Source organism: Larus michahellis, chromosome 9 (assembly GCF_964199755.1).
Source record: "Larus michahellis chromosome 9, bLarMic1.1, whole genome shotgun sequence".
Taxonomy (NCBI): domain Eukaryota; kingdom Metazoa; phylum Chordata; class Aves; order Charadriiformes; family Laridae; genus Larus; species Larus michahellis.
Window position 1 is genome coordinate 35790102 of NC_133904.1, and position 23818 is coordinate 35813919.

The following is a 23818-nucleotide window of genomic DNA, read 5'->3' on the forward strand; positions in this document are numbered from 1 at the left end:
CGAGGACTCTGTGCACAAATCCATGCTCTTCTACTTGGTAAGCAACAGTTTACAGCTCTGGAAAACCTGTAAGACCACCACAGATATGCAGCCTTTCTTTTGTAAGGGTACTCAACTGCTCCTCCCAGTCATTAATTTCAAATGGATTACACCTCATTTTATGAGCTGGTCTTGCTAGTATTAAAATATTGATTACATGGAAATTTAATGAGCAGTTGCCTTTGAATTATTCTAGTCCACTAATGGAAATAATGGTAATTATAAGCATGATATCGATCATTACAACTTGTGATAACTTTGGTGAAGTGGGAACACAGCTAAGTGTAGTTTGCAGCAAGACATACCAGAAGTGACTCAAAGGGCACACTTGAAGATCAAAGGGATACTTAAAACATTAAATCCTGAGGGGAAGAGGGTTGGACATATACCTCTGAAACATGCAAACACTCAATATTACTAAGTCACAGTGAAGACAGAATGAGACTTTCACAGGCATTTCAAAGGATGAATAAATTTCTGAGAGAAACAGCTTGCCATTTATCTCTTAGCTTGTTATAAACTTCAGAATGAATAATTAATAGTAGTTCTTTTTAGAAAAAGGTATGTTACGCTATGACTCAGCTGTTGGTACTGTGCCCTTAGCTGAAAAGGGATTCCAAGTATCAAACACCTTGGGCCTGCTGTAATAACACACATGGAAAAAGTTGCTATCCAGAAAGCCAATTCTTGAGTAGTTGAATGAGGGGATTTGACCTATGGGAATAAAGATTAAATTGGGTCTGTCACTTGAAGAGTATGTTTGATGGAGAAAACCAGTCTAATGCATATTTCAAGTTGTAACTATGACAACTCTTAGAACCTCTCTAATATAGATAAGAGCTGCATGCTGCATTAACATTTATAGTCTAAATGAATAAGTTATACTTCTTTTCAAGAGAAAATATTTGCTCTCTAATCATAAGATTTTAATAGTCAGACTTTCATATTTCCATCTCACACAAATGACAGACAGAAAGAGATTTCTTAATTTTGCTTCTGCTGTGTTTGGAGATGTGGTTCAGCAAGACAAAGTTAAATCACTAAATTATAAGCACTTTAGGAAGTTATTATCATGATTGTCACAATGCTACTCATGCCTAGTAAGTAACAAATACAAGTGCTCCTTTCACCTGTAGTTCCAGTAACACTGCTTCCATTCTTCTGCAACGTACAATTTTATTTTTTTTTAAAAGGGACAGTCCCCTATGACTTAAGATAGTACTTGGACAAAATTTGACTGCATTTTTTTCAGTAATCGCCAACATTGGAACTTAGATCAGTTAGAAGGCAGCAGCTTGTGTCATCACAAAATAGGAAGGAAAATATAATCATTCAACCTCAGATGAGGCTATGATAGGCTTTAAGACAGGGACTCTGATATGCTTTTAGAGCTCAATTACAAATAATCTAATAAATAAATAAATTATTAATTCTTCAGTGAAGTCACATGTGTTTTAAGTCAGGATACAGTTCTACGAATGCAGCAGAAACGCATTATTCCTGCATTTCTAGATAAAACAACAGGTAGTTTTGTATACTTAAGTACACAATACAGCATACAGCTGTGAAAGAAATGCAATGCTAGGCATGTTTAAGTGTACACAAATCACGTACCACAATACCTTAGGCTCAGCATACACTTCTGCATACACATGCTTATGTGATTTTAAACAGATTAATAGTTTCACTAACTTTATAAAACTGCTCATCTGTTTAAACATTAACCTGCATGCAAGAATGCAAAAAGCAAAATCTGACAGATTTCTATCAAAACTTTCATCAGCTTTAGGTTTTTTACCCCAAGAGATTCAGAATACATGGTTGTTACAGCACTTCCGCATTTTTAATCTGAATCATGTATTAAACAGAATGCAATATTCCATTTAAGAGAAAAAGTTAAACTAGCTGGCATAACCATAATGAACAGTCTAAGAACTTCAATGAAATATTCTGGTATCTCCTTATAGAAAGAATATGATGTTGAACAGCAGCTATGTATAATGCAAATTTAGCTTAATCCTTCTGGGTGGTTACTGACTCAACTTGTGCCTTTGCTTATTAAGCATAAGCAGTGGTTATGATGTTTTAAAAGACATAAATAATAATCTAGTTTGTCAAAGTTACCTTCTAAGAAGAAGTCTTACCTTTTTAGCAGTGGAAATAGGCAAAGCCTGCCGAGCAGAATTTCCAAAATACTTACCACAGTTTGATGGTTAACCTGTATCACTTCATCACCAGCATGGATTTTCTTACACTGGTCAGCAGGAGACTAAGGACAAGAGATAATAATTAACTTAATGTGTGGGGTGTGGAGAGGGGAGGGAAGAGCAGGAATTAAATAAATGAATGTTGAAGGAAGCAAGAAAGCTGTCTCCAAATAAGTATTATTGTTATCAAATAACAATAATTGTTCATATTTATAAAAGCTGTTTTTATAAGGAACTACGTTTTTTCTGGTTACAGATGGCAATTCCATGAAGTAATCTAGAATCACACTTTTGTTGGTGATGAACAGTCTTTTTGACTGGTTGAACTATTCTAGCTTTAACTCTCTGGGGGGTATGATCAGTCTCAATCTTGCTGGGAATACACTGAGTGAATTTACATCCCATTGAAGAAATCTGTTAATTCAATAGATACTGAACTCACTGCATGGTCAGGGACAGGGCTGCATCAACCATGCGTGCAACAGAAAAGCAGGTCTCATAGTCCTTTATACAGCACTTTTACTGCTTAAGTGCACTGAAGATACTCTGCAAAGACACTACATCTCAAGCACTTCCAAGACAGTACTAGATTAAACATTTGAACACAGAAAGCGGTAATTTACAAATGGATAACGTCAGTGACAGGCTAGCTCTTCAGGAGATTTTACATATCAATATCTATATCTAAATGTTCAAGGCCAGGCTGGATGGGGCTTCGAACAACCTGGTCTAGTGGAAGGTGACCCAGCCCAGGGCAGGGGGGTTGGAACTAGATGATCTTTAAGGTTCCTTCCAATCCAAACCATTCTATGATTCTTTGATATAGACACACACACACATTATTCCATATATATACCATTCACACAATTTTGGGATCACTGAACTCTCTTATTCTAAATATAGCTTCTTCTCATCACATGAAGATGGATTAAAACCCATTGAAAAGCCACTTGAACATGGTCAATTGCTATTTAGCAAACCATTTTTAAATGCTTCCATGAAACCAGATCTGTAATCTATAAAACAAATCTGTAAAGCATGCAGGAGATCAGCAGTCATACTCAGGAGTAGAAAATTGAGACTTCACGGTGACTTACTTGCATTGTTCACTAGCTTACAAAAGCGTTCTACTGACAGAGTACACCAAATTGAAATTCAAGAGAAAATAACCAGAAAAGAATTAAAGAGCTGTGACACCACCACCTTGAGAACTAAATCACAGTGGAAGTTAGCTATTAGGGAAGTAGACCAGCCAGGAGACTTAGACAAGGTTGAATATTTACTCTACTTGTTGGATATGGATTCAGAGAGAGGACAGAGAGATTGTCGCATGTCAAAAAATGCAGAAACACTTAAAGCAAAATACTCTTCAAGTAACAGTTCAAAGTTCCCTGTCCAAGTAAGCAGGCTGTTACAAAAGGCAGAAAAAGACCCACTTGCAGCTACAGAGAGTGGTCTAGTGCTAATACTGTTGAAGAAGTTCCTCACAGAAAAGGGGTTATGTTATCAAAGCTTAGTTCAGTTCCTGGACATCTTTTGGAGACAGCCTATAACATAAATTGCCCATGACACAAGAGCCAGGTGTCAAATGCAAAGGAAGAGAAGATTTACTGAACAAAAGGTAACTCATATTCACAAATTCACTGTATACCTCAGGAAACAGGCAAGAGCTCTTCAGCTGGACAGTCTTCACCAACCACAAAACCCATCCATCATTTCCATCCCTTTTGTGGACGGATATTAAAAACAGGAACAAGGACCAGAGGAAATGGTACAAAAACCCAAATAGCCATTGGAAAGAAAAAGACTGCAATTGATCCTGAATAAAATGCCAAAGAGACTCATCTATGAAAAGGTCAAATCACTCTCCAATAGTCAGCACCTGCTGACTAATCAATAAATTCTGCAGTCTACACAGCTGCTGGAGTGGAGTAGGAGACATCATTAATTACTCAATCAGGAAGAAAAACCAAGCCAATAGGGCAAATGGCCAATATTTGACCGTGATTCCAAGTGTGTTATAGGTGCTATTCCAAGCATAGCTTTTATCTTCAGCCTACTGCTTGCTTATCATTCCTAACCTTGCTCTGCCAACCTCTGCAACACAAGCTACGTTCCAACTCCTCACCTGCTTGATCGGTTGTTCTTTTGTAAGGGCTTCTGTATCTCTTGCAGTGGGGAGTCCAGCCCTTGAGCTAAACTACCTGATCATTACAGCCAGTTATCAACTCCTGTCACCTGAGTCCTTCCGCACTAAAATAAACAGGATTTTACCTACATACTTTATAGGATGGTGTGAAGAACTACATGGTTCCTGTGTCCATTTCTCCTTTTAGTGGAAACTTGCAGAATTTTGGCAGACTACTCTTTTGCATAGCACTAAACATGTAGTCACACACTGCTCACACTATTCACACAATTCACACAATGCTCAAACAATTAAACACTACTCACAAGCTTTTCACACACTACTCACACTGTACTTGCACACAGCCCACACTACTCACACAGTATTCACACTCTTTTAACACACTCCTCACTACTCAGACACTACTCAATCCCTGCTCTCACACACTGCTCTCTCTACTCACACGCTGCTTACAGAACTCAGACACTACTCACACAGTGCTCTCACTACTTACATTTCTAGAATTCAATGTGAATACAAACTTGATCACTTTAATCAGTAAATAAAAGGCAAAGCACGAAAATGAAGTAAACACCACCATTCATAATGTTTAACACCAGTTGCCATCAGTTGGAAAAGCAAAGGCCTTGTTCTTTCTCTTTGTAGCTCCTTTCCTGACTTTGATGAGGCTGAGCTAATTATTATCTTGTAAAATTAAACACTGGCTCTGAGGTCAATTATCCCTTCAAAAGCAAAGAAAAATCAATTTGCTGAAATGCCAGAAATTAAAGCTCTTTGAAGCTGGTTTATCTGCACATGTGATACACTTTTAGCAAAAAAAAAAAAAAGCAGCAAGCAAAAAAGCAACTTATGGTGGTGTCTTATCAAAAAGTTTTGACATCTAAAGTTTAGTCAAAATAAAAATAAAGTTTTAGTGGCTGGCAATTTAGTAACTCCTCCTGTGAATTTAAATTATAAATATATAAATATTTTCCCTACAAATGACATATTTCTAAAATGAATTAGAATTACAGTGAAAAGTGGATTAATTATAGCATGAGTAATGCAATCTATGAACAAAATCTACTGCAACATAATCAAGATGGATCGTTCATACATTTCAGGACCCAAGATACACATGTAGTTATTTTTAGACTTCTAAATGCTGCCGATAGCATTAATATAAATAAGCAAACAAAATTTAAGATTAATTTGCATTAGACTTGTCTTCACAAATTGTGACACACAAATCATCAGGCTTTCCATGGGTTTGCACTGTCTAAAAACTGAGTGACAAAAACTGCATGAGGCAGTACTACTCAATATATATGTATAAATCAAGTAGAAAAAAATATCACATATGAAGCCTAGCCATATGAGCCAGCATACCACTGATGTATGCCAGCAAGTATTTACATCTTTGGCTAGCTGCACAGTGCTAATTTTATGTTCCTTGGGTGTCAGCATTACTTAATTTCAATATTAGCTTTATAAAATCTAAACTTGTAATTTATCCAGCTCTACACTGTTAAACAGATCCAAGACTGAATGAAAACAGTGTGACTAAAACTCTATATGAAAAACAGAAGAAATGGGTCTTTTTATGCAGTCTGTCATAGTAATTAGATTGCAGCAGTTGAAGTCTATTTATTTTCTTCAAATTTATAATTATGAATTGCAAGTTAAGTAACAAGAAGGATATTTAGAAGCTACTTTGTTATTCTTGTCACATTGTTTAGTTTTTCTATGATCACTCATCCTGATTTATGTGCTGCAGCATTTCTGCGTGCTTTTGGTTCAGATTTGCCTAACACTTCTGGGACTACAATGAAAAAGATATTTAATATATTTTTCTTGGTTTCTTCTATATTTTTACAGGTGCTTACCACCTCCTAATACAATTCTTTCAGGATTTTTTATTTTTCATAAAAGAACATCCTCACACAACAGTCATTTGGATTGTTAACTAACTTTTTTGTCTTAACATTGTCAAGTCATCTGTCCCCTTCTGTTCATGTACCAAAATGTATTTGCTTCTTTCCACAATTTCTCCCTTCTTAGTGATAGTCCTGTCAGTAATTACTGCTAGCTTTATCAAAGATTATTCTATAACCTGTCTGATATCAAATATAATATTTCAAGTTATCTTTCTCCATTACACGTTTTTTACACGTACCCAAACTGCTGATATTGTAACTATTTTAAAAATTATTATTTTACAATATATTTTACTGAATTGCTTCGACATTCAGAAGCTACTCATTTTCTATGAGTCAATCCTAGGACAGGCATCATCTCCAAAAGTCTAATTTTTCTAACATTCTTTTAAAATTAATTTGGTAATTAGAACAAACAAACAAACAAAAAATCACAAAAAAATTACTGTCCATTCTAAGAAGAAAACAAACAACTCTTAGCAAAACAGTGTTCAGCACTGTATGACAATATTTACTCACTGCATAAAGTAAGCTGAGTACACATACTAAAGGCTGCCCAGATAACAACTATGCTTATCAGTAACTGCAATTTCGTGACTACTTTGGTCAATATAAACACCTGAGGCAGACTTTTTTTTCCCTCTTATATTATTTCGACTGTTCTGTTGACAGGAAAACACTTTTTTTTTTTTTTTTAATATGAACCTGAACTGTCCTATGTTCTGAAAGAATTATCTGAAGTAGAGAACAAAACTTAAATACAACCGATATTGTTTTAGACTAACGATGATGCTCTTACGTGAGAAAAATTCACTTCATATAAAGGAAAACACTCTTGTGCCAGAGAGAACATATATTTGAACACTATTAGAAAGGTGTATTGGAAGAACCATTGAGAACAGAAGTTCAAGATTTTCAATTTTTTATATTGTTAGTTATTAGTTATATTTTTCTATGTCTATTTTCAAGGGTCAAGGGTTTTAAGTTTTTACAAAGGTAATATGATATATGTACGAATAAAGAAAAAAGTATTCATAAAAACTGGCTTGATTTAAAGCAAGTTTTCGTATTATAAAATGCACTGCAGATATACAGAAAATACCTGTAGGCATGATAAAAGTCGTTTAGAATAAAGAAACTTACATTTTCAGTTGTTCCTGTGATTACATGTAGTCCATCATATGTTGATTTGATATACATTCCCTGAAAAAATAGCAAAAAAGGTAATTAATATTTGTAGAAAACAAATAAATGATGTTTGCATGATAATGAAAATAGTTTGTTTATTCCAATTTAAGGACATAACATTTGAACAGACTGGAAGGAACCATAGTCAATTCACATTTGCAAATCTAAGTTAAACAAATATGTATCAAGACCTATTATAAACAGCATAGTTTTCTCACTTAATGCCTTTTTTTCATTCCAAAGTTTTTGTACCAAATTCAACACAGAACATCAGCATAAAAGCTCCTTCCTGTTCAGCATTTGAAATATTTAACATGACCTCTTTTTATGACTAGTGATATAAAAGAAGTATCAAAACTGAAACCACGAACAGGAATAGTCTTTAAACTTAAATGCCCCATCTTCAGAGAGTTACTGATTTAATAAAAAAAGAAACCATAGCCTAACTCAGAAAATAGATGAGCCAGTGCTTATATCGCAAATTTACGGAGAGAAATGAGCTCAGTGAACTAACAGGAGCTTTGTAATTAGTCCAGCAAGGATTCTGCTTCAAGGAGGCAATGGACATGATAGACAGACAACCTAAGTAGGTATCTATCTAGTTGTACACACACACACAGACACGCACACACACAGCACCTTAAATGTCAGTGAGACTAAATTGCTTGTATTCTTGCCTCTCAGGAGTAAGGTCATAGCTTCACATCTCTCTATATAGTATGGTTATCCATCAAATTTTGAAATCTAATTAATCTAATTGGTACATTGTACTGCTGATTCATTATCCCTTCAATAATTCTGTGTCACCCTGTGCTGTCAAAAGGGAAGTTTAGAGCCCCCAGCAATAAAAAAAATAACATTTTGTTCACAGAAACCAATTTCAGAACAGTAATGAAGATCTTTATGCTAAGTGTTTACACAAAACACACTCGAAAAGAAAAGGTAAAAATACTACAAAGTAGTAAGATCATATCACTCTCTACAAATACCTAAATTGGAAGGGTATAGAGAAGATGTAGCCAAATTATTTTTGAAAGTGCACAGTGAGAGCATGAGAAGCAAGGAACACAAGTTGGAACCCAATTAAAAAAAAAATAATTAAAATTTTCTTTATTTTTTATTTTTTTTCCCAGTTTTATCACTAAGATGGTAAAACACTGGAAAAGGTTGGCAAGGCTGTGGAATCTGACTTGGAGATGATCGAAACTTGGCTGGACAACGCCCTAAGTAACCTGCTCTAGCTGGATCTGGTTTGATTTTTCATCCTTCTACCTTAATGTAAACTAATTCCATTTCAGCAAGTTTTAACTTTATTTAAACCTTAAATGTAAAGACTGGCTAAAACTGATGAGACACTTTGCCGCATAGGAAACTCCATTTTAGATTTTACTCGCTATCATTACTTGTTCTCTTAAATGAGACTGCATTATAAGCTATTTTGTTTGTAAATAACAAAGGTGTCCAAACTGAACCTTAGAAGTTTTGGAATCACTTTAATAAAATGTGATTAGTTGGAAGAAATAAGTTTCTGGTTGGCTTAATTTTATCAGTGTTTGCTATTGTATTGTTTCTCTACTACCTTCAGTTGTTACTGACAAACATCTGATTCTCTTTCTCTTTGACAACTGAAAGCCATAAACAACAGCACTAGATCATGAAAACCCCTGAAGGTTCTCACTGAGAACGGGATGTTGAGTCTCCATTAAAAATCTTAAATGGATATTTAAATCCATCTAGTATGTATTACACTGGATTTACACAATGAACTGTTAGCCAGAATGTTACAGAACGTTGCTGCATCCATGACAGAAGTCTGTTATTTTCACACATAGTAGACTTCAGTAACACATTTCCAGCCACACTTTTAATATCAATTTTCATATCACAGTTCTAACACTGTACTTGTTTTGGGAAGATTCATTCCCCACTTAACAAACCAAAAGACTAAGATTTTGAAGGCCAAACCAAAGCGCTAAACTTTTCACTAAATTTTATCACATATTTTTTCATAAAGTTCTTAGCCTCCTGTTAAGCTATGTGTATTTTTGGAAAAAATCAAATTACAATTTTACCTCTTAACACATGCCATCTGAGAGACATAAAAACTGACTAATCACTAAGAATTACTCTACATTTTGCTATCTGATCTTTCATCTTAGCTATTAAACTTTAAGAACAAAATATATATAAATAAATAGTTTTAGAGAATGACTCATAGCCTTCAAATTATTCTAAATTGAGCTTTCATCCTTGTTTCCCCAAAAGAAAAATAATGAAAGACCTTGTTTCTTGTTGACCATTACAGTAGCACCGTATTTCCTTGACATACCTGTGTTACCTGAAAACCTTGAAAGATTACGTTCTATCTAAAAATATTAAAAATGTTACATTTATTTTTCATTTTATATAGTCCAGAATGCAAGGTATTTTTTATATACATATATATAAATAAAAAACATATTTATCATATATAAAATAATAGCTCCAAAAATATTTTTCCACATGGGAGAAAGTTTTGAGTATAATACTCAAAACAAGATTGAAAGTATTCTTAAAAAGAACCCCCTAAAAACAAACACCAATTCTGAAAATGGCTTTATTTAGTCTGTCATCTATTCTAGAGGCCAGATACATTCCTTACTTCAAATCACTCTTTCCAACCTTGTTAACATTTTTCCCTAAAACCCCCCTGTCCTTGATATGCTGACTGTCAGCACTTGCCTATCCTTTTACAACAGATACTGCAGCGTGTAACACAGTGCGTAACGTTCAATCTAGCTCTCAGTTGCTTTCTGTGGTAGGAAGATTTTAAAAGGACAATTTATCCTTCAACATGAAAAGACGCTAACACTTAGAAAGATATTGTTTCTAAAGGACTATCTGTGCCAACACTACTTTAGCGACTGGTGTGCTTCATCCCCACCACCATCCCCATTTTCCTTTTTATAATCAGCATTTGTAATGAGAAAGACTAGAATCTCCCAGCATATTTTAAGCAATACTGGCACAGGTTAGCAGAATTCCTCAAAAGTTTAAATTGCTCATATATACGTGTGTGTGTGTGTGTATGTATATATGTATGTGTGTGTATACGCAAAGTAGTCTATGAATATAAACAAAAGGCTTTTAGGAGTTCACTTTCATCCAATTTACTGTGAAAAATGAAAATCATCTACTCTGGCTTATAAGAAATGTCCAAAATTGCAAAACTTAGTCATTTAGAGAGCTGTTAATTCTGTCAACCCAGAAAAAGCGCACAAGTATTCACAGTCTGAATTAGGCAAAAGAGCTGGACCTTGCTTTCAATTTATTGGGCTATTGGCTTTCTTTTTATTCATCATTGTTTCATTCTGTTTCCACTAAAATAAGCATTTTTTATGGTTAATAAACCTAAAAAAAATAGAAATACATTCTGAAAAATTTTCTATCAGATAACATAAGTTCCAGGCAAATACTGATTTAATATTGCAGTTGAAGAATTGAAGCAGCAAGAATCTTTTTCCCAAGCCCAGATATGGATAGCTAAGTAGATCCTGTTGTGACAACTGCTAACACTTCTGGAACTGTTAGAAATAGCTATTTTGTTTACAATTGTTTTCTATTTTATCTGTGGCTTAAAGCAGTCACATTGATTCAGCATATTCAAGAGTCATATACTTCTGTAATAATGTATTTTTACATAAGCATAATCTTTAATTAACTTGTAAACTAATCTATTAAAAGAGGATCCACATATCCGCTATTTTGATCCTACTAACTTGTTATAAAATCTGATGGAAATGAAGATACGCTCTTGTAGCTAATTATTCTCATATAACTCTTTACACAAACTGCTTGCAAACTATTTCATAGATTTCAGCCATATGAGTTGTCAAAGTAAAATAACAAAAACATCAGACTAAATAAGAAGACTATTTTGTCAGTGGGTTTCACAGACAGAAAGCACATAAACAAGGGAAATTCTGAATCTTGGATTCCATCCTAGGCTCTGGATCGGAGACTTTCAGTGGGAAGTGGCGTGTTTTTTTTCCCTGTTGTCTCCCACCTCCCTCTGTCTTCTGGTCTTTCCTCTTCAACACAAATGGCTATCCCTCTCAAAGGAGTTTTCTTGTCTATTAAGTCTCCACAACACGAGCTTCTTACCCTGCTGCCCATCAGCCCTAGTCTCTCCTGTATTCAGTGCTCAACACCCAAGCATCCCACAAGCTTTTTCCTCCACACCCCCAGCCCCAGAATCAGTATCCAGACAGAAGAGATGAAAGTAATCTGCTTCAAGAGTGATACCCACAGAATATTTAGTCACTTCAAAGTAACCAAGAAATGTGCATAGGTTTGGCAGATATGACAGAGAACATTCGGGAGTGGCAACGAAAAGATGGGCATCTAAAATGGCACCAGACATCTACATCTATGCAATCAAGTCCTGCTTGTAGAGGTTTCTCCTACCTCTTTCCTTCCACTTTCCATTGTAGCCCTCTCCACCTGTTTGTCTTCCTTTCTTCCTGCTCTTCTGGCTCATGAAGATACATTCTCCTTGTCTAACCAGTTCCAGGGCTTTTCTACCTTATCATTCACTATCACATCCTATTCTGTTTTTTCTACCGAACTAATTCAGTCATCCCCTCCTCAATTCCTGATCTTCTGTCCTCTTGTTGATCTATTTTCTGCCCTTCCAAGCAGAATTTTACTGGAGTCCTTTTTCAAAATGATTTCTATCATTTTTTTCAAATATGGGTCTTTATTCTTATTCTTGTTTCTTCTTGAACCCCACCAATGATCTCAGAGCACAGAAGAATGACAAACTATACCCCTTATCCCTGGGAAAGAGTTGAGTATTCTCTTTCACTCTGTGAAGATGGCTCAGACCAGTCAACAGTTAGGGGGTCAGAAGTAAATACTTGCTCTTTAATAACTGTGATATGTCATATATGAAACTCCAAAGAATTATACCAATATATGAGATGTGCTACAGAACAAGGAAATATTTCACAGGCTATTATATCAAGAACCTGGCTGTTCCTGAGTAACTCTGACACTGTCCCACCTAATGAGAGAGTGACTTAGTTTTTTAATTAAAATCTGACCTTTGAAAACATATGGGAAGGAATCAGCCATTTAAAATCCCATTTTAAAGACACTATTCCCCAGAAAATGGTGTTTCCAGTTGTAAGTGGAATTTCCTAGAAAAATTTCTTGCAGAGTCATCTGGTTAATTAGCCAGGATATAATTACAACAAAGTATTTTTAAGTGTGAACAATTATTCCCAGGTTAATTCATGGGTATTTCAGACAATGTTTGAAAAGCTCTGAATCTTGCAATAAGACTAAACTCTCTTATTATGAGCATTTCTGGCTCATACTTTCAACACTTCCAAATGTAGGCCACTATTCCTTTTTGGGGAAGAATGACCTATTATCAGATGATTCATGTTTTCATACCACTTCTTTCCTGGAACATGACAAAATACTTCTGCATGGAAAATTCAGGTATTTAAACTACAATAAAATGGATGTGTCTCATCAGCACTTCTACAGGGAGAAGAGTTCTGGCTCTACTTTTATAACACAATGAAACACCAATAGTGAAGATGCAGGTCTGTATTGCTACAAACTACCAGGGAACTGTTACACCCCTTGATCTTTTGCCCCAAATATAAAATGGTTCTCTAACCTTGTTTTAACTGTCAAATTTGGACAGAGGTGTATGCATTTCTTTACTACTACATAGCATAATAACAGTTTTATGTATTTATCTGAGCCATCTAACTCAAAGGAGAGTTTATTCTTATAATCCTTTTACTAAATTCTACCTAAATACAATCCTATGAAAAACAACAAAGGTAGGCTATGAGAACCTTTATATATCAAGCATGAATGGCACTTTGTCAAGTTTCTTTAGGCCTTTAAAAATAATGTGAAATAATTAGATTATCATCCTAACAGTTTTAGGACAGCTATGTGTATTTTCACAAAAAAAACCCGCCTTCATGTTCTACTTTTTCTTCTTGCATCCTCTTGTACTTCCTTTCTTGTAAAAATGGAAAAGATTGGCTTGCATCACCTTAAATTAAAATTTTGAGATAAAGAGAAATACTATTTGAAAGGGTAGCTGTACGTTAGATAGATGAATAATTCTTGATAAAGAAGGATCTTTGCATCTGACAGCTTGTCTGTTTGGTTTTGTTTTGGTTTTTATTTTTTCCTCCAATCATACACAGCTGATCTTATAAAAATGTTTATTCCCACAATCTTTGATTCCATTAGATTCTTAAATGAAACAGGAAAAGTTCCCACTGCAGAAAAATTAACAAAGCTGTGGATATAAGCAGTGTGTATCTTTATTAAAGTGTGACTGATAGCACTCCTTCTATTAGCAGTAGGAAGCTCAGATACAAGAGAAAATAATGACAACAAAAAGGTGGAAGAAAGAGGAATACAAGTGATACTGCATTCCAGAAGCAAAACATTCCTCAGGCATCAGAAAATACAAAAACAAACAATAAAAACCCAACAGCCTGCCTGTTCAGAATCTCCTGCTCAAGTAATCATTAATCTCATCAAAGAAGATTAAAGTTGCATGTTACACAGAAGTATCTTTAAATATACAGCACATCAAGTGCAGGAGATTAAAAAAAAATTAAAAATGTGGAGTCCAAAATAATACTGGCTGTAATAAAAAAAAAAAAAAAAAAAATCTTCCACTACTGTCAATCCCTGATCATGCAGGAGTAGTAGGAGAAAAAAAAACCACTCAAACCTCAAAACCCCCTCCACGCTCCCATCTTATGGATGGTCTCCCTATCCATCATCTCAAATAAAATACTGGTTCCCTTAGTCTGCCTTTGTTTATCTGACAGCAAAACTGTTCCAAAGCTGGACTTAGTCTGAGCTAATTAATAGTAAGGTTTGAATAGCCTTTCACCTACCTTCACCCTCCAGGATTTAATAGGAAGCTTAGGAGCTGCACCTCTTCCCCTGCAAACAGTAACACAAACTCTTGTCTCAAGAGCCTATTGGTGGCACTGGGTCCATTAAGCCAAGAAATTGAAAGCAGGTGTTGCTGCACCATCTTTGTCTAATCACTAAACAGAAATTCTGAGATTCCTAAATGCAGAACTTGGTTTATGGACTTTTGAAACGTAATAGATTCCAGGGGGGTAGATTTTTCCAATATCAAAAATCTTATACTGAGAAGTTATGCACTGTACCTAAAAATTAAAACCATACCATAGTTTCATTTACCACAAATTATTGTAACTTCAAAAGGAAGTTTACCATGCAATGCAATGGAATGGAAACCTATCTTTCCCTAAGCAGAAAGAAAAGTAATTTGTAAAAAGCAATTTGTAAAAAGCATTTGTAAGTAAAAAATTGATTCAATTTCCTTTGTCATGCTACAATTGACAATATAAATAACTCAAAGAATTGAAAAACTAAAAGCCAAGGAAAGGAATTTTCTTAAATCATGAAATTCAGATTTTTTTTATTCTATTTCATAAAAACTTAGTTATGCATGTTCTCTTTCTGTCAATACGGTCAGAACTGACAGTGGTTCTCACAGTCTAATACTTTTTTAGTACAGGATTTTATTTCAAGTTTGTCAAATTGGTAGTTTGAAACAAAGTTTTGCCTTCCTGACATCTTATTCAGGCTGATCATGCAGTATACTTCAGATGTAAATGCCATTACCATACTCAGTACTACAATTCAGGAGAAAAAGTGTTTTACAGTCTTTAAAGTTACTTTAAAATGAAATGGAAAAATACATGGAGGGTGTTTTAGTATTTGCCACCTAATATTCAGTGGCTAAATAAGGAAAAGGAGTATGTAATTTGACTGGTATATGTGACTGGTACAGCTTGGGAAGGAATGGAAAGAGAGAGGAAAGAACCCAGTATGTTTCTGGAGCCCAGAAATGCCTACAGATATCAGGATGCAAACACAATCATCAGAACTTGGAATAGAACCTAAAACACGTGCTTCCCAATGCAAATTCTTTTCTCCAGCAAACTGCCATGAAACTACCACCAACAGTGTGTTCTGGGGAATGCATGATATAAGACTATTTTTTAATAAAGCAGATTGAAAAAGAAGATACTTTAGAGAGGGGGAAAAAGAAAAAGATTATGATTAAGCTCATAAAAGCAAGGACAGAAAGTCAGAAAATGCTGGAACCGAAGGTTCACATTCAAGTGACATACAGTCCCTTTGTGAAAATGCTTTCTGATCCAGAATTTATTTGAAAGCACACAGACATGTCCCTGCAGGAGTTCTGACTCCGTGTAGTAACTGTATGGACTTGGACCTGGAAATTAATCCAGCTTATGTGAATTATATGAGCAAAGTCTATAGCATTTCCGGCTCATTTGTTGAAGAAATTAGAAGGCATATAATAGCAGTTTTGCAAATAGAGTTTTGAAAATAAAGAAAGACTCATAATTAAAGTCAACTGAATATCATTCCAGATAACTGAATTCCCACATAAATCTGAATAAGTAGCTTACAACACATTTTTCACCAATGGCAAATAATTATGTTCATTTTCTAGATGCCAACTGCATGAAGCTGAAGCTACAGTTCTCAGTAGCTCTGAAAACCTTAGCTACACTTAAACCCAAGAGAGACTGTATTTTAAACTTATGCTATAAAAGTAACAAGTGTTATGAAGAATTATATGGTAAGCTTCTCCCGAAAAATAGATTTTTGGCGATTTTGACACAAATTGCTCTGTGCATTAGATTCCTATCTATAAGACTAAAATTACAATATCATTTTTACAAGTGTGTTGTGAGGATGAATTAATTAGCATCTGTGAAGCACTCAGTAAGACCATATAAAAAAAGCCCTGACCCTCACGATGAAATTATCAACTCAAGGGAATGCAGAGCTAAGCTGAAGTGTGGCAAATAAGACCTCAACCCTACACTGAATGATAAGGATAAAAATGGAACTCTGAATACTTTCCGTTCAGTGAATAGCGCTCAATTTTCTCTTGAATGGAGCAGAGATCCTGTGGAAAAAAACTGCTATACAATCATGAGAAAGCCATTTGTAATTCATTACTCTGTTCTATATTTGATTCTGATTAATGTTTGCTTTTCCTTTTCACATGATTTTTCTTTTATTCCCATTTATAGTCCTTTTTCATATTTTTTTCTAAACAGAACACAGTGTCAGCAAAATTGATTATAAGGAACTTTCCAACCTAACATGTTATAGTGCCTTCACAATTAGGCACAGAAAACTCAGCCATTCACTGTGATTTCACTTCATCTAAAAAAAAAATATATAAAAAAATTTGATGGGCAGTTTTGATTGCAGTATTTGTCTCATGCGCTCTGTCAGCAGTGCCCACTTACTGCAGTTTTGTTGGCTATAAACTTATGGGTACACTGTGGATGGAGAACTACATCACGTTTCTTCCACCCAGTGAGAGAGTCCAGTCTACAGCATTATTACAGCACAGGCCCTGTCTGATGTTCAAAAAGAGAGTGATCCAGATGGAAGTGTGGACCACATGACAGGCCACAACAATACACCCAACAACTCTCATTATGGCCACTCATGCAAAGTTTAAACCATACACTGACACTTTATGATAAGCGGCTTAGAAAGTATAGCATTCATACCCTGAAAGACACCTGCCTAATATTGCATGCCATTAAATTTGCTGCTCACTGTAGGACATGCCATTTTTGAAGTAGGCTACACTCTTTCTGTCCTCCACCAGCCTACACCCCTGTTTTAGATCTAGAGCTATCACTGAATGGGAAATACTAGCAATGCCCAGCCCTGCTTGATATGCTCCATCATCTCTGAGGAAAATACATCCTATGTGTTCACATTCTCTTCAGCACTCATAGTGAACTTTCCGCTAAGCAGTCCAGCAGAAATACATTACGTTTCTGGATGGAAAGAAAAGCTATGCAGAGATCCAGACTGCCAGAATGCAGGATGTAGTAGTCTTAATGCAAGTCAAAAGCACGAGCAGTTTTACAGCATATATACTGCACAAGCTGTAAATTATAATGACGTGGTATTTCCTGGATATCCCTGCACTAACTCAGAAATCAGACCAAGAGGGGAAACCGGGCTACAAAGGGAACACATTTGGTCACTGAGATGAAGCAGCAAAGCAAGCAAATGATGTCTGTCTTCAGGATTACATACTGGGATAAGCATCTGTGATACCACAGAATTAAAATTAAATGCGTTTTACACTGTTGTAGTATTCTTTGTTGACTAAATCAGTCTAAGAATAAAGTAAACTTATGTACTCATACAAACCCCACTCACGTTACTAAAACACATCATTCTCAAATTAATATGCATACTTCAAAATAATTATGCTCTTGTAACTTTCACTGGATTTTCACATGGTGTTCATTGCTATTTAATGTTAGAAGAAAGAGTAACACATTGAAATAATACAAAAACATCTCAACTAACAAATGTAACACTCAAATGTATTGTAATTTGTCAGTTCTGGAATCTTCTGCAGATAAGCCTCATGGCTACCAATTTATCCGCCCACTTTTGCCTTTTTTCCTCCTCAGGAACATTCCTGGATTCCTCCTCTTGTAGAGAAAATAAAAATACAAAAAAATCCCGAGAAGGTAGCTGAAGACAGTATGTATAAGAGATCATACTGGGAAAAGCAGCCTGTCTCTTGAGGAGAATGTGCAAGAACATCCCAGTGCCTGCAGTGGTATCTTACCCTCTAGCTTTTGTTAGGATCTTAGGTTCCCTACCCTCCTACAGCCTACCAATATCAGAATGGTCACAAAGTGGGGGACTAAGGAGGGGAGACAGAAATCTTTACTCACTGACTCCTAAAACTTCACAAAAATCCCTTGTCCAAAAAACTATCATCTCTGCAGAAAATTTTAATGGTGTGACCCATTCGTAATGCAGAGCAGCTGGGATGTTCAGAAGACACCTAACTGGTCTGCTCAGTGAGCTGCAATTTACATATATAAGGGATTTATTTTGTTTCTGGGATGATACTTCTGGAAGTTTTATTTGAAATGAATCATTAGGGAGGCATTTAACTATTTTTGTGCAAGCCCAAGAAACATACATTCCACTAATCATTCTCAAAGCACATTAATGAATGATATGTAGTTAATTTTATTTGTATATATATGTATTTGGGGATTACTTTGGTACATTCCAAAAAACTGCAACATGGCTATCAAAGGACTATAACTCTTCTTTAGCTGCTTGTATAGTTACCAGTTGCACATGAGGCCCTAGATAAAACAGGTTTTAATTAATTTTTTTTATTACAATCCGTTTATTTAGATAAATGTTAAATAAACCACTTTCAGAAATCTGATTACGCTTCCCAAAAAATAAATAGTAGGACACTGCATGAAGACACATTTTGATTTCTTGACAAATTAAAAAATGAAATCACCCTAAGGAACTGAGGCTTGATTCCGTATTCTAACAGTTAAACCTTAAGCTGCTTTGCTACTTACCAAACCCTCACTGGGCATAATGCTGGTGAGATGAACTACCTCAAGATGTGCTGACTGTGACACCAGAGAATCAGATGAGAGCGAAATGATGTGGTCACAAATCCCAGACAAGGTTTTACACTACGAAGAAAAACAAGTCAATATAATTCCTCATATTAAACTGAAACTACTAGTGAAGTTCTTATTCTGAGAACTACCTGAGAATAAACAGGTAATTTTATTTCTTAGCACTGTAAAAACTACAGGTACATGAAAGCCAAGAACAAGAAGTTAATGAAACAGAAAATATCCATAAATGTCAAGAAAATGTACATGCACGTACAGTTCTTCTGATTAACAGATTTTACTGTGCACTGGTAACATCTGTATATCTAAACTATTTTCTCCCCTCCAATTATATGCCCTTTTTATAAAATTGCCAAAATCCTGATGAGCTTTATCTTATCTGTCATTACAATGTATCATTATAAATACAATGGACGTTGAGTAAAATATGTTAAAAATAAATGCCTTATGCACAACCTAATAACATATTTTGGCTACCAAATAATGAGAGCAACCCTACGAACAGTGATAATTAGGTGACTTTTTCATTATACAATTTGGAAAATATTTCCTTTGTTAAAAATTATACTGGCAGAAAAGTGCCTTAGTTAATCCATTTCCTGAAGTAAAATTCTTACGCATCTTTGAACACATCCTTTAATTGATATTCTAGATCACTACAACTATGCAATAATTTTATGTTATCCTGCCTTCCAGCTAAAGATCTCAAAACCTTAATGCCAATCCACACGAACACCTTTGAAGTAGGAACCCCATTGCACAGATGGTAACGGTGCTACGGACAGATTAAACCTATCCATCAAAGTAAGTCTATGCATCAGAAAGGAGCTGATCTGTACTCTTGGAGAATCTTCATATGTAAAGATTTATTCCCAAATTTGCATCTGTTGCTTAAAGTGTTCCTTTAAAAAGGCTATGCCTAAAAATATTTGAACCTAATCTGAAAGCATTCACTTAAATGAATTTCAGAATGGTGTTCCGGTCGAAGTTGTGCTGTATGCATCTATTTTCCTTTGGGGACTATACTCTCATTTTCCCTAATTATAGCAAATTCTAGTGAAATCCCTTAAGGGAAGTTTTATTTCAGGCATTTGCAAAAGCATGTGGATTTCTAATATCTCATTTGATACTATATGTATAAGTTAAACAAATAAAGTTGTCACAATGAATAAATTAACTAACTGAATTTATAGATCATATTTCCATTCACTGTATAGTTACTCATTAGGAAATCCAAGTACAGCTTTGGAGTACTGGATGTGGCATTTGTATTTTGTATCAGCTGCAAGATGCAAAGCATCACATTCAGGTATGCATGACTGCGTCTCAAGGTCAGCATCACCAGAAATATTTTTAGCAGTTTCAGCTTTGGGCCAGAGCCCCTAAACAAAACTTTAGGCCCTGTCGTCTACCACCAGAGACAGAGAAACCAGCTTGCTCAAAAGATGTGTTATACTGTTATTCTACATATGAACTGATGGTTGACCCTGACTGTGAGTATATGCTTTCAAAATGCTTTCATCCAACTTTTGAATTACTGTCATATAAAAATATTACTGTGATTTCAAACTGAGACCCTCTTTGATTCCTTAACATTTAAGATCATATGTACAGATCAGATGCAGACTAAATCCCAGAGACAATACTTTCTACTTCCTGATGTAATGTTTTAACTTTACGGTTGTCACAGGGAATACTTTTTCAACTTCGGAACGAAATAAACCGCAAACAAGTTTTCAATGAAATCTAGTCTTAGTCCTGGTTCCGGGGAGGGATAGGGTTAATTTTCCCCGGGATCCGGCAGGGCCACAGGTATTCCATCCCAGCGAGCCGTGCCCAGCCTGTAGCCGGGAGGGCTCGGGGGAGGGGGCAGGAAGTCACCGCTTGGAGCAGGGATGGGCGTCTCGGGGCCGCTCGGTGGGCGCCGGTACCGCCGTCGTGTTTGTATGCTCCTCTCTCAATATTATCGTTGTTTTCTTGTTCCCTCTGCTGTTCTGTTAAACTGCCTTTGTCTCAACCCACGAGTTTTGCCTTTTTCTTGCGATTCTCCCCCACGGCTGTGGGGGGACGAGACAGCGGCCGCGTGGTTTTTTGTTGGCAGGTGAGGCTGAACCACGACAGTCTTATGAATCTTCAAGAGCGTCCCATGATTCAGAAAGTTAATTAAAATCTATGTAGGATTTTAGCACCAGGAAAATATTCAAGAAAGTTATATTAGAATAATTAAAAATACCAGTTTGCTGTAAAAGTACTTGAGCAGATACAAGAGAGGCCTGACATCAGATGTAAATAATGTGAAGGCTGAGATAGCATAAACAGGAGCACAATTCATGAATAATAGCACAGCGTCAGGCAGTAATGTTTGACATGGCACTATCATGAGATGATACATTAACATACGCTAAAATATTTTTGGAATAAAAGAATAGAAAGGACCAAAGTCTTCGGTACTGGTTCCAAAACCACAGAGGAGCAAAGTGCACGCTCTCCAGATGGTGCAATACTACCACACATAAGAAAATCTCCGACAAAAATGGGTTCTTCAAGAAGTACCTGCTGCAGAGGACCTCTACATAGAATTTTACAGGCTGTCCAACACCTAAACCCGTTTATTACATTTCTCTCAATGCGCCATAACAAGAACAGAATCTCTAGGAAACCACTAAGTTTTGAACAAGGCATACAGCTTGTACATGGAAGTATTTTTAGTGTGACAGCCACTGCTGGGTCTGTACAAGAAATGGAAGTTAATAATCTGTATTTACTGCTGAGAGAAAGAACAACTAGCAGGTTGTAATTTTTGATTATCATAGGTGTACAGTATTAGTCCAAAGAACTGATACAGTTCTGATAACCATATTTTGCTAAACAGATACCCAAACCCAAAGAAACATGACTCTTGGACATGTGGTTTAAGTGATCCTGAAGATGACTCCTCCATAATTTATCTTTTCCCATAATACCTGAGTTGCAGAATAGACACAGTCTAGTCATATGGCTACTGAGGGAATGGCAGCTCCACCTGCAATCACATCATCTGAGCACACGCTGGCCTAGTCTGCAGCTCTTCCAAACAAATCTACACCTCTGTGAATCTCTCCAGTAACCAAAAAAGAAAGTCAATCATGGATCATAATTTTATAAATCTGTCTTTAATTCCAAGTATATCTTTCTTAATATCTTTCAGAAATAAAAAAACACCATGTGATGTTTGAGTTATAGATTCTATCTCTTACAAACGTAAATTTTACTTTAGAGCATCACAGTTATTTTTCTTGAGTATTTTCTTTAATTTGATTTTATTTTTAGAAATAAAATGACGATAAAATACCCAAATAATTTACAAAGCTTATTCTTGAATTCAGTATCCTTGAAATAATTATTATTTTTTAAAATACTGTGAGAAAGATGGTGATTCTTCTCACAGAGTTACGATGATAAACAGGTTGATTCTCAGAGCCTGGATGCTCTGGATCAGGTACTTTGAGGTGATTTTGCTCGGGCTAAGACAAGTTCTACTGCCTTGAGATCCAGGCTCTTCAGTGTTCATCACACTTTAACTGCTGAGCCTATGGGATACTTAAAAATGGAAACTTTTCTCTCATCTCTTCTTCCTTTTCAGGCTTCTAACCAGAACAGGTGGAAAAGTCAAAAGTTACATTCTGCTAAAGATGTATTTCTAGAAGTCATATGCAGTTAGAATTGTGGATTAAAAGGTGTATATATGTATGTATGTGTGTGTGTGTATATGCACGCTCCAAATCCCAGAAGATTTTGGGTGCTTTTAGAAGTTCTTTTCAGAATCAGGTTTGCAACAGTAAGGTTTTTTCTAAAAGTCACTCCATGCTTTCTGAATTTAACAGCACATCAATGTTTTATGACAAATTTTAATCCCTGTTGGAAGCAGAGTATGTGTAAAAGGCTTTAAGAAAAAAAAAAAGACCAAAAAAATAGTTAGGCACTTTGTCAGAGCATGTCAGAAGCTGATCTGAACCTGTAAATCCTTTGAGATTTCCCTTTCAGCATCGGTTTTAACTCTATCTCAGTGTCAGTACAAGTTTTCAGTGCCAGTACGAGGAAAATAAAAAGTATTTGAACTAAAAGGCCAATATCTAATCAATAACTTCATATAAGATTCTTCCATTCCACTTTGCCATTAGATTTTTGAGTGCTGAAGGCACAGAGTGCTCAGTCTGACATCCAGTGCAGCTAGTAATGTACCAGTCTGATGGATCCATTGCTGTAATTCCATGCCAGCAATCCTAGTAGGAGTATTACACTAGTAAGAGTATTGTGAAGCTTCTGAAACAATCTAAGAAAAATAATTATGTATTGGTAATGTATATGTAACAGAGAGCATTACTCCAGGGAACTGCATGGAAAGGAAGAGTGAGAGGGAGTATCTGGCCTTGCTTGCTAAAATAAACAATCATAAATTAGGAAACAGCAGAAGAAAGCTGATTCTTAAGCCTTAAACTTGAAAGACTTCCAATTTAGGAAAGAGTAAAAGGACTTGGTAGGAATGATTCTTAAGTGAATGACTGCCATCTTCCGTAGGCCTCCAATCTTCAGAGAAACTGGAAACAATATCTAACATGAAAAATATTTTATTGATATTGTTTGGGTAGTCTCTCTCAATTTCTTTACATTGATGCAAAAAAAAAAAGAAAAAGACATTTTGGAGTGTTAAACCTAGAGTACTGGGGTAGTTATTAAACTGGCTGGTAGGAGGCACAACTAACTTGCACTAAATTGGTTGCAGGGGGTCAC

General features: G+C 35.7%; 1 protein-coding gene across 1 annotated transcript in view; it reads right to left on the minus strand.

Moving 5' to 3' along the window:
• LOC141748602 (connector enhancer of kinase suppressor of ras 2-like) overlaps positions 1–23818 on the minus strand; it is a 209861-nt gene that overhangs the window by 83268 nt on the left and 102775 nt on the right. Inside the window, exons 6-8 of the mRNA XM_074600940.1 lie at positions 18983–19102; positions 7455–7514; positions 2240–2308 (exon numbers count right to left, since the gene is read on the minus strand). Coding sequence (XP_074457041.1) covers positions 2240–2308; positions 7455–7514; positions 18983–19102 — 249 coding nt within the window. The remainder of the gene's footprint in view (positions 1–2239; positions 2309–7454; positions 7515–18982; positions 19103–23818) is intronic.